At 45.8% G+C, this 16,831-nt stretch overlaps 1 protein-coding gene across 1 annotated transcript in view; it reads right to left on the bottom strand.

The window, feature by feature from the left end:
- The window catches only part of FLACC1 (flagellum associated containing coiled-coil domains 1), a 29,543-nt gene that overhangs the window by 3,101 nt on the left and 9,611 nt on the right, over positions 1-16,831 (bottom strand). Inside the window, exons 7-11 of the mRNA XM_002712533.6 lie at positions 12,054-12,151; positions 10,858-10,910; positions 9,515-9,614; positions 7,982-8,085; positions 4,217-4,279 (exon numbers count right to left, since the gene is read on the bottom strand). Coding sequence (XP_002712579.2) covers positions 4,217-4,279; positions 7,982-8,085; positions 9,515-9,614; positions 10,858-10,910; positions 12,054-12,151 — 418 coding nt within the window. The remainder of the gene's footprint in view (positions 1-4,216; positions 4,280-7,981; positions 8,086-9,514; positions 9,615-10,857; positions 10,911-12,053; positions 12,152-16,831) is intronic.

Genomic DNA, 16,831 nt, shown 5'->3' with positions numbered 1-16,831 from the left:
GTGTTGGGGAGAGTGGATGTGAGGGCGGGGACAGGAGGAGAGCAAGGGACTAGGAGGGGAGTGTGCCAGTGGTTTGGGCAGGAAGTAGTGGGTGGATGAGGGTCAGGTGCACAGAGTCAGAGACAAGTGGGTGAATCTGGGACATGTTACAGGGGATTGGCAGATATGGGGCAGCGATAGGAAAGAAGGAATCCATGACGACCTCTGGTCCAGGTTTGAATAACTGCAGGAGTTGACAATTTAGGGAGTCAAGTGCCAGGTGGAGCATCAAGAGCATGGAGTTGGCAGTGTTGCGTGGGAGGTGTCTGCAGGCCACCTATGCAGCAGTGCAAATGGGCAGTTGCACACGCAAGCCTGGAGCTCAGAGGCAAGGCCAGGCTGGAGGTCGCAGGCCTAGTTGTCAGCATTTATGTCTCTGTGCCTGAGGAACTGACCTAGTGAGAAAGTGGAGGTGAAGGAGAGAAACCCAGTCCAGAACCAAGCTCCGAAACAGCCCAGGGCTTAAAAATGAGCTGGAAGAGGGGGACCTCGCCGGGGAGACGGCAAAGGAATGACCAGTGAGGCCAAGGAGGCACCAGAAGCCAGTGGAAGCCCAAGGGCGGAAATGCTTCAAGGCAGGAGGGCTCAACTGCCCTGCCCCTGCTAACACCAGGCAAGGTGAGGCAGTCCCGGGCCTTTGCAACTTGGAAGTTACTGGTGATTTGGGCAGTTTCAGAGGATGTGGTGGGAGCAGAGGTCAGGTTGAGGTGTAGATGGAAGGTGACCTTTTTTTTTGAAAGGCAGAGTTACAGAGAGAGGCAGAGGCAGAAAGAGAAAGAAAGGTCTTCCATCCACAGGTTCACTCCCCAGATGACCTCAACGGCCAGAGCTGTGCCGATCCAAACCCAGGAGCTAGGAGCTTCTTCCAGGTCTCCCAGAGGATGCAGGGGCCCAAGGACGTGGGCCATCTTCCACTGCTTTCCCAGGCCATAGCAGAGAGCTGGATCAGAAGTGGAGCAGCCGGGACTCGAACCACATGGGATGCTGGCACTGCAGGCGGCGGCTTTACCTGCGCCGGCCCCAGGAGGCGACCTTTCTAAAACATCCTGCCCTCCACAAGGCACCCTGCCTCACATCGCTGCCACGTCCTTCACCAAATGAATCCTTTTCTCCTCAAAAACTTCCCATGGCTCCACTGTCTGCAGAATCAGTCAGATCCAGACTTCTTGTGACAATGAATGGACCCCAGACGGTCCCCTGAGCCCAAGGTTAAACAAATAAAGGCCTCTTTGTCCTTTGCTAGGGGAAACCAGGATGTTGGGTTCCTGTTCTGTCCTGTTTTCCGAGAAAGCTATGAGGAAGGTGGGATACCGGGCGTGTGACTAGGAAAGGTTCAGCAGAGGCAAGTGAGCCCAGGCTGCACCAGACTGAGAAGAAACAAAGGCCTGGCAGCAAGCACAGCCTTGGCTCGCCTGGGGCAGCGGCTGGCATCACTGCGCATGACCTGGGAGTTGCGTGCATGGATCCATTATAGAGAGTTGTGGGGGCCGGCGCCGCGGCTCACTTGGTAATCCTCCGCCTGCGGCGCCGGCACACCGGGTTCTAGTCCCGGTCGGGGCGCCAGATTCTGTCCCGGTTGCCCCTCTTCCAGGCCAGCTCTCTGCTATGGCCAGGGAGTGCAGTGGAGGATGGCCCAAGTGCTTGGGCCCTGCACCCCATGGGAGACCAGGAGAAGCACCTGGCTCCTGGCTTCGATCAGCACTGTGCACCGGCCTCAGCGGCCATTGGAGGGTGAACCAACGGCAAAGGAAGACCTCTCTCTCTCTCTCTCTCACTATCCACTCTGCCTGCCAAAAAAAAAAAAAAAAAAAAAAAAAAAAAAAGGAAGAAGAAAAAGAAAAGAAAGTTGTGGGACAAGCGGCTTCTAAGCCAGAATAGCTCCTGCACCCATACATGTAGCTCCTGCACCCACATGTGTGGCTCCCATTTTCCCTCCCCTGACTTCTTCCTTGTGGGCCCCGTTGGACTCACCCTGGACTACTGTGAGCGCTGTTCTGAGGCCCCCTCGGAGGAGGAACCCCGAGGCTCCCCTCCCACCCGGCAGGCTGTGCTTCCAGCCCTGTAGCCTCCTGAGTGGCGCCAACCCAAAGGGTGGCCTGTGCTACCAGCTGAGTGTGAGATTCAAGTTCGAACCAGAGCCCCGCGGCCACTGGCCCTCTCCCAGTCCGCCTTGCTGCTCCTGGCATGCCAGGTCCTTTCATTTGTCACCAGCTTTGCTCATGTTCGCCTCAAGGTGGGAGCACCATCTCTGCCCTACCTCTGTGTGAGATTCAGAGACACTCCTCAGCTGTCAAAGCCAGCCCAACTGCCACCCTGTAACACTTCCTGGGCTGCTACTACCCCACCCCAACAGGAAGAATAGCTCTTTGCCATGTCACACACATGTCTGCTTCTCCATATTTATCATGTTTGTAGCACCCCACAATCAGCACCTAGTAGGTGCCATATGCATTTCTAATAGGTGCTGAAAGGGTCAAAAAAATGAGCCAGGTGGGTCTCTGCTTCCAAGTGTCAACCCCGTTAAACTCCTCCCCGTGCGGTGCTCTCAAGCTCTTCCCACACAAGGAGCATCCTGCCAAGATGCGTAAACTGGAGAGGTACCATCACCTACTGCAATTGCATTGTGCAAAGTGCTGTACCAGGCCCTTTTGCATTCTCTCATTTGCATATCAATTCCAAAGTTCACTGACTACTTATTGAGCGCCTGTGATCTGCCAGGCACTGTTCCAGGAACTGCGCATATCCAGGAAAGCTTTCTGGGAAGAAAGAATATTAACAGCAAAGAGCCCAGGCAGGAGCAGCCTGGCCTTCAAGGAGGTCAGCGACTCTGAGGCAGGGCGAGGATGGGAAGAAATGGGAGATGAGCTCAGGGAGAAGGAACCATCAGCAAAGAGCAAAGAAAGGTATCCTTCAGTAATGGGGAAAAATGAGCTCTACAGAACACCTTAACAGCAAGGTTGAGACAATCAAACTTTTAGGTGCAGCCCAGAACAAAGCTCAAGAATATGTAAAGGATACCGATAAAGAATAAAGGCATCCAATAAAAGATCACCAGGTATGCGAACAAGAAAATGCAGTCATAAACAAGGAGGAACACCAGTTAATCAGAACAGACCCAGAAATGACACAAGTGGTAGAACCAGTAGACAAGTCATCAAAAGTTATTATGGTACACTAGGTCTACCTGGCTCCAAAGCCAATTCCTTTACCCTGTAGAACATCGTGGGCTGCGTGCACCCTGGGGATGCAGAAGCCCTGCCTGGTCCCAGAGGACCACTCCTTTATAACGCCTTCCTGATGACTGAACTTCTCCCACGCGTGCCCACTGTGTGGGAGAAACGTAAGATACTCTGCGGTCTGAACAACTCCTCTTCGGCTGTCTCCCACAACGCCTTCATTTAACCCAGCAGAGTACCGTCCCTTTGTGGAAGTGGCCCTGTGTGAGGAACACTCAGAGTTTTAAAGGGACTCGGTGACAACGTTCTAGAGGGCAGTTTGCTACTTTTCAGAGCTCAAGGGGAAGAGCTCAGGGGGCGTGTCGTGGCCAGTGGGTGAAGCTGCCACTCCCAGCACCTGCATCCTGCATCCCATTCACAGGGCTGTGCTGCTCCACTTCTGATCCAGCTTCCTGCTATTGCAGCCTGGGAGGCAGTAGATGATGGCCCAAGTACCTGGATTCCTGCCACCATGGGGGAGACCTGGATGGAGTTCCTGGCCTAGTCAAGCCCTGCTGTTGTAGGATTTGAGGAGTGAATCAATGGATGGGAGTGCCCCCCCCCCACTCTATCAAATAAATAAAAAAAAAATTTTAAGGAAGCTGAAATGGGAAGAAGCAGGAGAGACAGACTTAAAAAAAAGGGGGGGGGTAAGATTTGACATTTTGTAATTCAAGGTCTTTTTATGGTTGTTTGAGCCTTGCAAGAAATACAGGTCTTCAACATTGAACAACGCACAGTACACTGCTGAAATGTCGGCTCCAATCTGACTCTGAAAAGACACCACAGGTTTTGTTTTATGGACAGTCCTGAAATCCCTATTTTATTTATTGAATCCACGAAACTCTTCCACTTTGCTGACTTTGTGAAAATGATAGTCGATTCTGTTTTACCAAGAGCCTATCATTTCACTGATGGGTTTCTAAGAAGCCAGTTCCACAGGAAGGAATGAAAAGGCTCACCTCTTTGGTCTTCCTCAGTTCCTCTAACTGCACGGTGTCACTTTCATGCTGTTTCAAGAGCTCCTGTAAACAATTTCATTTGGACAAGGTCACTTCTGGAAAGATGTAAGAAAGCCGGGACAGGACCTGGGGTTCTAGTACTCACAAAACCTAGACACTGGTATAAGAAAACACACATTACAAGTGAACGGCACGCCATGTTGAAGTTAATGAAAGTATCACTTATGTGCAATCATCACATTGACAAACACTGAAAAAAAATATGCTTTCTTCAAAAAGTTTTCTTAAGTCAATGCACAGATTCAATGCTGTTAGGAATTCAGCGCTCTAGATTGCTTTTTTTAAAATTCTGTGCAATTCCAGCCAGAATACCAGCAGGCCGTCTCGACAAGCTACTTCTAAAACTTCTATGAAAATGCAAAGGATGGAGAAAATCTGAAATAGTCCTGAAAAACAATAGCAAAGTTAGACTATCTTTATTGCTTGACTTCAAGCTATGGTACCTAAGTATAGACAGACAGTGGAAGGGAACGGAATGGGATCTGACTCCCTGCCTCCTATCCCACTCCCCACTAAACCACCAGTGACAACAAAGACACCAAGGCAACTCAGTGGGGCAGGGAAACTCTCTTCCAAAATATGGTTCTGGAATAACTGGATCCCATGTGGAAAAAAATGATCCATGACCTCCACCTCACTTCATATACAGAAATTATTCAAAATGGACCATAAAATCATAAAAAATACAAAGTATGTAAAAATAAAATATCCGCATGACCTTGGAATAGGTAAATATTGTATAGAGAAGACATGAAAAACTGTGACTATGAAGGACAAAATTCAAAATTTGTGTTGTGGCACAGCAGGTTAAACAAACGCCTGCAAGCCAGCATCCCATATGAGTTTCAGTCTGAGTTCTGGCTACTCCACTTCCAGTCCAGCTCCCTGCTAATGTGCCTGGCAAAGCAGCAGAAGATTGCCCAAGCCCTTGGGCCCCTGCACACAAGTGGGTGACTTGTATGGAGTTCCTGGCTCCTGGCTTTGGCTTGTTCCAGCCCTCTTTGTAACTCTGCCTTTTGAATAAATAAATAAATAAATAAATTTTTTAACCAAAAAAAAAAAAAAAAAAAAAAAAAACAAGCTTCAGCACATAAAAAGACATCATTAATAAAAATGCAAACTACAGGCTGGAGGACAATATTTGCAACACAGATATCCACAATGAATGAAATGCTCACCCATACCAATACTGAAAACACTGAGACACCCACACCCCTATCAGAGTGCCTGGGTTTGAGTCCCAGCTTTGTCCCTGGTTCTAATTTCCTGTTAATGCACACCCTGGAAGGCAGCAGGGGATGATGGCTCAAAGACTTGAGTCCCTGGTTCCCAAGTTAAAGACCTAGATTGAGTTCCTGTGGCTTTGACCTGGCTCAACCTTGACTGTTGTGAGCATTTGGGGAGTGAACCAGAAGATGGGAGATATATCTCTCTGACTATTTGTCTTTCCAAAAATAAAATATTACCCCAACTACTCCAAGTGGCAAAAGCTGGAACAGACATTTCACAAGTGAAGATACATTTTGGTCCATCAAGCATATGCAAAGTTGCCCAGCATCATTAGTCATCAGGGAAAGTAAAACCATGATGCTAGACCATTTCATACGCACTGGAGTGTGCAAACTTACTGTGAAGCAACCAGAATGCTCATATATTTAAGATGCAAGAGTAGAGTGGTGGAATGACTTTGGAAAATAATTTGGCAATTTCCTAAAAGGTTGAAACGATACCTACCCTAGGGCAAAGTGTATACCCAAGAGAGTAAGAGCATCAGTCTGCAATACCTGTACAATGGTGTTTATAGCAGCTTTTTTTTTTTTTTTGGTAAGATTAAAAAAAAAATCGAAACAACCCAGATACCCAACAATGGAAAAACAGTAAATACATTGTGGAATATTCTTCCAAAGGAATGTTACTGAGCAATCAAAAAGAAGAAATTACTGATATGATTAACAGCTGGGTAAATTGCATAGCCATTTCACTGAGGGAAAAGAAGCTATACACACAAGAGCATATGCTATATGTTATGTGTATGTGAAGTTTAAAAACCGCAAACTTAACCTATGATGGAAGAACTCAAAAGAAGAGTTGTCTTGGAGCATACCTGGTGGGGTGGGGCGTCGAGGGGAAGAAACACCACAGGAATATTTTCAGGGTTGATGAGATGCTTTAGATCTGGGGTTGAATGTGGGTTACATAAGTGTGCACATTTGTCAAAACTCAACAAACTGCACACGTGTGATCTGTAATTTTTTCCTAAGAAGCTAAGTATAAATTATAACTCAGTATGGGGGGTCAGAATCACTGGGGAGACAACAGGAGAGGGGCGGGGAGGAGTGCATGGAGATCCAGCTCCTCCCCAGGACAGGAGTCGCTTCCTTTTGCTCAGGCATCTGAGTCTTCCAGACCCCAGAAGTTCTGCACACTGCAGGCCAGGCTGCATCTCCTCAGTTGTGTTTTGCTCAGTAAATAGACTGAACACCACACATGGGCTTTTATTCATGGAATTAGTGACCCTTTAAAAACTATTTACTTATTTCAGAGCTCTGGGGTGGAGAGGTGTGGGGGGCACAGAGAGAGAGAGAGAGAGAGAGAGAGAGAGAAACACTCTAGATGGAGGTTGTAAATGGGAGTTCACTTCCTCAATGCCTACAATGACCAGGACTGAGATGGAACTGAAACCAGGACTGGGGGACTCAAGCCAGGTCTCCCATATGGGTGTCAGGAGCCCCGTGACTGGAGCCATCACCACTGGCACCCAGGGACTGCATTGGCAAGAACCTGAAGTCAAGGGCTGGAGCTTGGAATCCAACCCAGGCACTCTGCTAGACTGGCACAGGGGCAACTTTAACTGCCAGGCTACACGCCCTCCCCCTCCCCCTTTTAAATTAGCATGAAGGTTAGAAATAGACACTTACAAATGGAATATTGAAGACAGCTGAAATATTGTAGAGACATGCTCCCTTTTGCATAAAAAGATTAAAGAATATAAAAAAAAAAGCCTGTTGCCTAAAAAGGCAGTGGTTAAGACGTGATCCTGGCATGGTCTTGGGTCCTGCTAAGGAGGTGCTCTGGTTGCCTGATGCTGGCTACATCATCGTGGAGTTCTGCCTCTGTAGCACTCTCATCCACTCCAGTCAATCTCATGCACTAAAATATCAGAGATCTGGTTGAATGAACTGCATGGGCCCTGCTTGCTAATGTATATTTGCTTAGTTAACATCCTGTTTGGTAGCACTGGGTCTGAGACCAGCTTTCTTTTTAACTCGATTTCAGCAGTCGGTTGTGGGAAGGGCCTAGCAAGGAGCTAACCCTCACTTCCTCCAGCGCTTCGGTAGCTACTCTGATTGCTAAGAGTGCACAGCCAAATGTGCTTCGGTTAGCCTGCAATAATGCCCGCTCTCGTTAGCTGCAGTCAAGGAGGAGGACATTCAGAAACAGGATTTTGGCAAAATAGAGAACTTCAGGTTCTGCATGCTTAGTGTTCTGTTATTTCCTGTTAATTGTAATTTTCATTTCAATAGCCCTGTGGTCAGGCTGTGTAGCTAAAGTCCAGCAAGACTGCCAGTCTGCTTGCAGAGACCCAGGAATGCAGGGAGGGAAGGAGTTATGTCCATAAAGACAAGATCAGCTCATTACAGAGGCACACGGGAATTCGTGGTGCCACCACGGTGTCAAACACTGGCGCACGTGGGGCTGGCTCACCTCCTTCTCTCGCGTGAAATTCTCAAAGAGAGCAACATAGGTTTCGCTTATCTTCTTCTTCTCTTCTTCTGACTCTAATTCAAACTTCTTCGTCATCTTGTGTTCTGTGGAGGAGAGAGGAGAGCACTTATATGCCTAAGCACAGGGGAACGCAGGTGCAGAGGAAATCAGAATATCTGAAGGCAAAGGCTCTTCCAGACTGGGTCAAAGTCAAGGGCCTCTCTGCCTGGTGTTTGGCCTCTGACACTCACCTGCTGATGCTTGAGCGGGGTGAGGGGGGGGTGTGGGGGGGTGGAGGGGTGAGCCAGGCGATTGTTCCCAGTCACGTTAGCCACGCTGCGATTTACCTCCAACGTCCCTGGTTCTCTTGTGTGTGGTTTCTTTTGGCTCTGTTGCTTGTTATTTTGTCTACCCCTCTGCTGTAGTAAGCTTTCTGCTCTCCTGGCTGTCCTTATCTTAAAGGCCCTTGCTCACACGGCTTGGCCAGCGGTAACATTCCTGGTGTACTTAGCTGTGGGGTAGAGGGACGCTCACACGGGCAGAGAAACCTGTGTGCAGAGCCCTGCCACCACGCAGGAGGAGGAAACCCAAGTCCTGCAGTGTCACCGTTCCGAGGGCCGACAGGGAAAGTCTGGGCTGGCAGAGAAAGTCCTGGCTGGGCTGCATGATGGGCAGCTCAAGTCTGGTCTCTAGAAACTGGTAGTTCCACCTTGGACTTGGGCCACACGGAACACGTGAGTCATGTGTAGCTAGAAGCCTGGGAGATGACCGAGGTTGTGTTGCACCAGGGTCCTAGGGAAAACCTCAGCCGGAAGCAGCTCCTCATCCCATCCCCAGCCTCAACTCCAGGGTCTCCATGCCACCTCTGGCCATCCAGAGTCTCCCACAGAATGGGAATTCACTTTCCCAGGGGGAGCCACGTTAAATGAGTAATTTGCTAAAAACCAACTACGAGATGAATGGGGTGGGTGTATGATGTGGAACAGGTTTGTAAGGCCCCCATCCTGTCTCAGCTAGTCCTCCAGGCCCGGAGCAGCCTCCACAGATTCTTCTTCTTGTCTGCTATCCCTGAAGGAGCTGGGGGTGGGGGCAGGGTGCAAGGGGCACCTGTAGAGCCCTTTGTATGATCCCGCAGTGTGTGAGGTCTGGAAACACTAAACATGGCTCCCTCTGGGAGGTATAGAGCCTTTTAGTATATTGGAGTGAGTGACACCTCCCCCCAACCCAATAAATGAATATTTCAAATTTAGTTCAAGAACATCTGGAATTTTGGGGGGTCACCTGTGTCCAGTCCCAACACTTGTTCCAGCCCCTGATGGACAAGCTTGGAACCCAGTGAGTTTTTTAGAATGTACAGATGCCTGAACTTCAAAAAGACCCCGTCCTGGTCACTTGGCTTTCTGGGACACTCCAGGATCCTTCTGTGTGGGAGTCCAGCACTGCCCTTGGCACCTGGAAGGCTGCCTTCCTCAAGTCAAGACCGAGCCTGATGGATGCAGTTGTCATGGAAAAGCCAGAAGCTTCTGTACTCACTTTGCTGTAGCAGGATCTTCTCCCGCTCTATCTTCTCGTCCTTCTCCCATTCTGCCTTCCGCTTTGACCACTTGTCTTCCATTTCATCATAAATGCTGTCCTGTGGAGGCACAAGGGCGCCCGGGAGAAGACTCCCTGAGAAGGAGACCTGGAGGAGCTGCAGGTCCACCCCAGGGAGCCCCTTTCTGGCCACGCCCCATGCCCCGTGCAGCTTCCTTCCCTTGAGGGGCTCCCCTCTGGTTCACTGATGGGAAATAATTCTCAGCCTAGCCCAGTAGAGCTACTGTTAGACCCTAAAGGTCAAGGGCAAACTATGTTCCAGTGTTTTCCCCAGTGGAACTGGCCTTCCTTGGAAGACAGGTAGCAATCTCCACGCTGAAGAGTCACGTGTCAGCTCCTGCTGACTCACGACCCTCCAGAGTAGCACATGAAGAAAGCAGGGGAATAACTGATAGACAGATTTACACTAAGAAAACGGTAGAGTTTTCTAGAAACTGTGCACCCCCCGCTTTTTTTTTTTTTTCTTTTTGCTCAGCAATTCTAACTTCCTTTTATGGTTGAGGTTAAATAAGCCTAATTCAATGCCAGCCCTGTTGGTCGGCTAAGACTTCATGAGCAAGGGGCCCCGGAAGGGGAAGGCCCTGGACGCCGCTGGTGGAGCCCAAGGACCCTGACCACCTTCCCGCTCAGGTTAGCAGGACTCACTTGGGCATCAGCACTTATTTGGATTGCTTGTGGTCTTTTAGGTCGGGGTTCTCCCAGCATTTTCACAACTGGTGGGTGGCTCGGTGGCCACAGAGGCCAAATTCCCTGGAGAGGCCTGGATGGAGGCAGGCACAGAGTGGGCTGCTTACCTACCCGATGCCGCTGAGGCTTGGTTCCACAATATTTTTCCTGACTGTGTCAAGGAATAGCTTGAAAAATAAATTTTGTGTGCATGCTCTAACTGGAAACGATGCGTTTCAGAATCTCAGAGGTGGTCCTGATGTTGAACCCTTCACAGGGTGGCCTTGTTAGCCTGGGACTGAGGAGTTTCCTTTGGGTAGTGCCGGTTCTTTGTTTTTGTTGTTGTTATTGTTAGTTTTTGTGTTTCTATTTTTTTTAAACAATGAGCAGCTATTATTTTTGTCACCACAAACATATTTTTCAATAGGTCTCTTCAGGGTTTGGGGGACTGATAATCATGCGTGGAAGTTACCAAGTTCATGGTTCTCCCCGGGTTCATTAGTGCCAGTGAGTTTATTATTTTCTAGGCAAGAGCTCATGATTCACCCCAAGGCTATCAGCCAGGATGAGCCTTGCTTCTCTCATGCTCCTACCCACCAAAGAGCTCTGAGTCTCACCTGGTACATATGAAACATATTCTTCAGATACTTATACTCCTTTCTCATCTCCTCTGGACAAAGGAAAAGCAACCACAGAGTCATTATTATCCCTTTGATATCCATATTTTCAAACCCAAAGGGGGCTCTCCTGTACCCCTTCCCCACCCCAAACTCTTCCCCTAGGCGGTGACAACTGTGGGTGGCTCAGAAATCACCCTGGAAGCTTAGCAGAAACACAATTGCTTGGTCACCCTAAGCCTACTGAATTGGGGTCCCGGGGGGAGAGGCACAGCATTTATTGATTAATATGCTTCTCAGGGGAATTTTGATGAATACCAGGTCTTTTCAACTACAGTGCTAGCAAAGTTTTGACAAAATCCCCAGGGGTAAACCTAAATCCACAGGGAAAAGAGAAACAAAATCTTGTATCATCATTTGCTTCTGTCTTTTTACATAACATTTCTCTGATTACACGTATTATGAAGACGATACAGGTTCTCTTGGGAAAATCAGCAAATATAAGATACCATCATTAAGAAATTTAAGGCAAAATAAAGGAAAATGTTTCTAGAATTTCTCCTTCTTTGTAAGATTAGTCTATTAGACTGAATTCTGAAGGACACACACTTTGCCCTTTCCAAGAGCAGCGGCAAACACTGAGGCATGTGGCCAACAGACCCTGAGCATGGGCAGGCCATGCAATCATAGCCTGTCAGTGAGGATTTAATGAAACACTATCATCTTACAAGTGAGCAAATCTGCTGAATCGTAACAAGATTATACTTGTAGAACTTTGGGTATGCTTTTAAAAGTGCTTTCACATTCCAATCACATGGATTAGGGCAGATATCTTCATCCTCAATTCCCAGGGAGGGAAACCCAAAAACAGACTTGCTCTGATCTGGGAAATGGGAAGACATTGGTAGACATGATGTTCCCTATTTTCAGTTTCATTCCTACTCACTTTCTCTCCCTCCCTCCCTCTCTCTCTCCCTCTCTCCCTCTCTCCCTCCCTCTCTCTCCCTCTCTCTCTCTTTCTCTCTCTCTCTCTCTATCTCGCTCCCTCTCTTCCCCCACCCCACCCCCGAGCTTTAGAATGACATCTTGGAAGGTTGACCACAGCAGAGCCACAGCCATGAGTGCTCCAGGCCCTTGATCCACCAGGTTGCCTCTCACCCCTGCACCCAGGGCCATCCTCCCAGGGCCTAACGTACCTATCTTCTCCTGGGCAGCCGCCTTCTCTGCCTTCAAGGACGCTTTGTAGTTGTTCTCCAGTTCACTGACCTCCTTTTTGTGAGCCTCTCTGAGCTCCCTGTGGGATCCAGGAGAAAGTCATAACCATCCAGTGGAAAGAAGTCCAGAGATGAGCTGGGACTCCTCTGTGGCCACATACAGGAAGTGGGGCTCTCACTTCCAGAAGCTTCCCCTAGCATCTACCCAGAGAAGGCTGAGAGGACCCATTTTCTACAACCACCGTTTTGGGTGGGGTGTGCAGAGACAATAGTCGGCACTGCCTTTGCTAACAGCCCATTTGGGCACCTGTGGGCCACATTAGCACCTAGGATAAGTTCAAACTCAAGATCTTCCCAGTTCCCATCCAGGAGGCAGTTGTTGGCAGTGTTTAACATGAGTGTTAAAATGAAAACCAGGCCATGAAAGACACAGAGAAAGCGTAAATGTTATCAGGTAAAGAAAACCAATCTGAAAAGATTCCATGTTGTATGAGTGTGACTCCAACTACATGCCATTCTGGAAAAGGCAAACTGCAGAGACTGAAAAGGCCAGTGGTTGTCGGGGGGTGGGAGGGAGGGGGGAAGGGGAGGGACAAGGAGGAGATCACAGTGGGTGTTCGGAGAGGACTACTCTGTCTGACACTCTCATGGGGGACACATGGCTTTATGCGTTTGTCCAAACCATGAAATACACAACACCAAGAGTGAACCCAAATGCGGACACTAGACACTGGATGTGTCAGGGTAGGTGCACGAGTTGTACCACTCTAGGAGTTGATGACAACGGAGGAGGTTCTGAGTGTGTAAGGGCAGTGGAGTATATGGGAACTCTCTAGACTGTCTCCTCAACTTTCTGTAACCCTAAAGTTGCCCTAATCAACAAGTATGTAAATAAAAGATGAAATAAATGAACGTAAGGCTAGGGTTCAACTAGGAGTGCTATCTCTCTCCTAGGATTTAAAACTTTAGTATTTCTCAATTGATCTGTAATATTTGTACTTGCTTATGGGCTACGGTGTTATAATCTGAGATATATATTCAGTGTGGAATGACTAAATCAGGGTAATCAGGATTTCTGTCTTCTCAAATGTTCTCATTATGTATTAGCAACATTCAAGCCATTTGCCTCTAATTTTTTTTTAATATAAAGTTGCTTGCTGTAGTAGACTATGGCTCTCTTACTGCAGTAGCAGAACATTAGAACTAGTTACCATCCTCTACTATATTTTGGTATCCATTATCTACCCCATTTCCACCCCCCACCCACTCCCTACCCTCTGTAACCTCTAGTGACCTCTTTTCTAATCTCTGCTTCTCTGTGATCAGCTTTTTCAGCTTGCATAAATGAGTGGGAACATGTTGTATTTGTCTTTCTGTTCCCTGACTTATATCACTGAACTTAATGTATTCTTGTTCCATCAGCATTGCTACAAATGATAGGATTTCATCTTTTGTTATGTCTGGATAATATTTCTTCTCACTTTTTATCTATTCGTCCAACAGTGGATATCTTGTTTGAATCCACATCTTGGTTATTGTGAATAATGCTGCAATAAACAGGGGCACATAGGCATCTCTCTGATATGATGATCTCATTGCCTTTGGATATGTACACGGCAGTGGGGCTGCTCTAGCACATGCCGGTTCTACTTCCAGTTGCTTTGGAAAGCCTCTATGCTTTTTTCCATAATGGCTGTCCTAATTTGCATGGTCACCAACAGTGTGTATAAGTTCCCCTTTCTCAGCATTCTCACCGGCATTTGTTATTCCAGGCCTTTGTGACATTAGCCAGTCTAACTTGGGTGAAGTGATATTTCATTTTGGTTTTGATTTGCTTCTCCCTACTAGTTGGTGATGTTGAACACCTTTTCAAGGATTTGAGAGCCGTTTATCTTCTCTTGAGATATGTCTATTCAGATCACTTACACATTTTAAAATCAGATTATTATTATGTGTTTTGCTATTGAGTTGAGTTCCTTATATATTCTGGCTATTAACCCTCTGTCAGATGAACAGTGTACTGATATTTTCTCCCATTATGTAGGTTGTCTCTTCTCTGTTGACTGCTGTTCAGAAAGTTCTTAGTTTGATAGAATTCAATTTTGTCTACTTTCACTCTTGCTTCCTGTGCTTTTAGAGTCTTATTTAAACAAAAAAAATCTTTGCCTATACCAATGTTTCGAAGTGTCCCCTCATGTTTTCTTCCAGTATTTTCATGGGTTTGAAACTAATGTTTTGGTCTTAGATCCATTTTGTATTGCTTTTAGTAAATGGTGAGAGGAAGAGGAGGTCTACTTTTATTCCTCTGTGCACGTGTATCCAGTGTACCCAACGCACGCTCTTGGCACCTTTGTGGAAAATCAGTTGGCTGCAAATACATGGGTTAACTTCTGGGTTTTCTATTCTGTTTCATTGGTCTACGTGTCTTTTTGTGTATCAGTACTATGTTGTTTTTATTATCATAGATTTGTAGGATGTTTTGAAGTTAGGTGTTGTGATGGCTCAAGTTTTGTATTTGTGTGTGTGGGGGATTGTTAGGTTTTCTATATATAGAATCATGTCGTATGCAAACAGGAATAATTTGACTCTCTCCATTTTGGATGCCCTTTATTTATTTCTCTTGCCTAATTTCTCTGCTAAGACTCCCAGTACTCTGTTGAATAGGAATAGTGAAAATGAATATCCTTGTTTTGTTCCAGATCTTAGACAAAATGCTTTAGCTTTGCCCCATCTAGCATAATGTTTCTGTAAGCTCACCATATACAGCCTGCATTGCGTTGAAGCATTTTCTTTCTACAGCTAGTTGTTGAGGATTTTTATCATGAAGGGATATTGAATTTTATCAAAAGCTTTTAATGTATTTACTAATATAACCATGTGGAATTTGTTCTTCATTCTGTTGATGTAATGTGTTATATTCATTGATTTGCATATACTAAACCATCCCAGAGATAGATTCTGCTTGATCATGGTATATAATCTTTTGGTGTGCTGGTGGATTTGGTTTGTGAGCATTTTGTTGGGGATTTTTACTTCTGTGTTCATCAAGGGTATCAGTTTGTAGTTTTCTTTTTGTTGTTGTTGTGTTCTTGTCTGATTTTGGTATCTGAGTAATTCTGGGCCTCACAGGATGGCTAGAGTTCTTTCTTTTTCAATTTTTTGGAATGGTTTAAGAAAAGATGGTATTAGTTCATTAAATGTTTGATAGAATTCAGCAGTGAAGTCACCAGGTCCTGGGCTTTTCTTTGTTGGGAGGCTTTTTATTACTGATTCAATCTCACAGCTTGCATTTCTCTGTTCAGTTTGCCTATGTCTTCATGGTTCAATTTTTGTAGATGACATATATCCATAAATTCATCTATTCCTCTAAGTTTCCCAATTTGTTGGCAAAAAAGTTGTATATTATAGTACCTAATAAACCCTGATGATATTTTTGTGGTATCAGCTGTAATAGTTCCTTTTCCCTTTTATTTATTTGAGTCTCTCTCTCTCTCTCTCTCTCTCTTTTTCTCTCTCTCTTTGTGTTGTTAGCCTGGATAATGGTTAGTTCACTTTGTTCATTTCTCAAAAAAAGCAATAGTTCATTTAGTTGATCTTTTATACTTAAAAAAAAAAAAAAACTCTTTTTCAGGGGCCAGTGTTCTAGCATAGCAGGTTAAGCCACTGCCTGTGACATTGGCATCTCATATGGGCCCTGGTTCAAGTCCTGGCTGCTCCACTTCTGATCCAGCTCTCTGCTAATGCACCTGGGAAAGCAGCAGAGGATGGCTCAAGTATATGGGCCCCTGCATCCATGTAGGAGACCTGGATGGAGTTCCAGGTTCCTGGCTTCAGCTTGGTCTGGCCCCCACCATTGTTGCCATTTGGGGAGTGAACAAGTGGATGGAAGATCTCTTTGTCTCTCCCTCTTCCTCTGTAACTTGACCTTTCAAATGATAAATAAATAAATAAATATTTTTAAACTCCCCAAATCCCTCTTTTCCATTTATTCTGTCTTTATCTTTATTACATATTTTGTTCTATTAATTTGGGGCTTTGCTTTTCTAGTTCTTAAAGTGTATTGTTAGGCTGTTTATTTGATTTTTATAAAATGAAGCCATTTCCTGTATAAGTTTTCTTAGTGTTCCTTTTGCTTTGTCTTATAAGCTTGTTTTTCATTTTAATTGCTTAAAGAAATTTCCTAATTTTAAGAATTTTCTTCATTGACTCATTGGTAATGCAGGCGCATACTTCATTTCTTTGTACGTAGTTTCCAAAGTCTCTGACTGGTTTTATTCCATTGTGGCCAGGGACAAATGTGATACAATTCAGTTTTTTGAATTTTTGAAGCTCGTCTTGTGGTCTAACATATGGTTTATTCTGGAGAATATTCTACACACTGGTGAGAAGAATGTAAACTCTGCAGCTGTTGTGTAAACTGTTCTATAAATGTCTTTAGGCGCATTTGGTCTTTAGTACAGTTTAACCCTTATGTTCTTTGTTGATTTTGGGTGTGTGTGGGGAGATATTCTTGATGAGGTGGAGCAAAGTCATCAACTGTTGTTGTATTGGAGTCTATCTTCTTCTTTGGATCAAACAATGTTTGTTTTATATAATTGGCTGTTCTATCATTGGGTGAATCTAGAAGGGTACTTCAAAAAATTCTGGAAAATGAAATTAAAGATAAGTGTATTTTGTTACAAAAAAATGTTAAGTGCATACAGAGAAGGATCTTCAAAAAGTTCATGGGAAATGCACATAATGAAAAAACTATGCATATA

Source organism: Oryctolagus cuniculus, chromosome 3, assembly GCF_051225735.1.
Source record: "Oryctolagus cuniculus isolate XC-2025 breed Fujian yellow rabbit chromosome 3, ASM5122573v1, whole genome shotgun sequence".
Lineage (NCBI taxonomy): Eukaryota > Metazoa > Chordata > Mammalia > Lagomorpha > Leporidae > Oryctolagus > Oryctolagus cuniculus.
The sequence above is the reverse complement of the archived record's forward strand: the minus strand, read 5'-3'. Positions and strand labels throughout refer to the sequence as shown.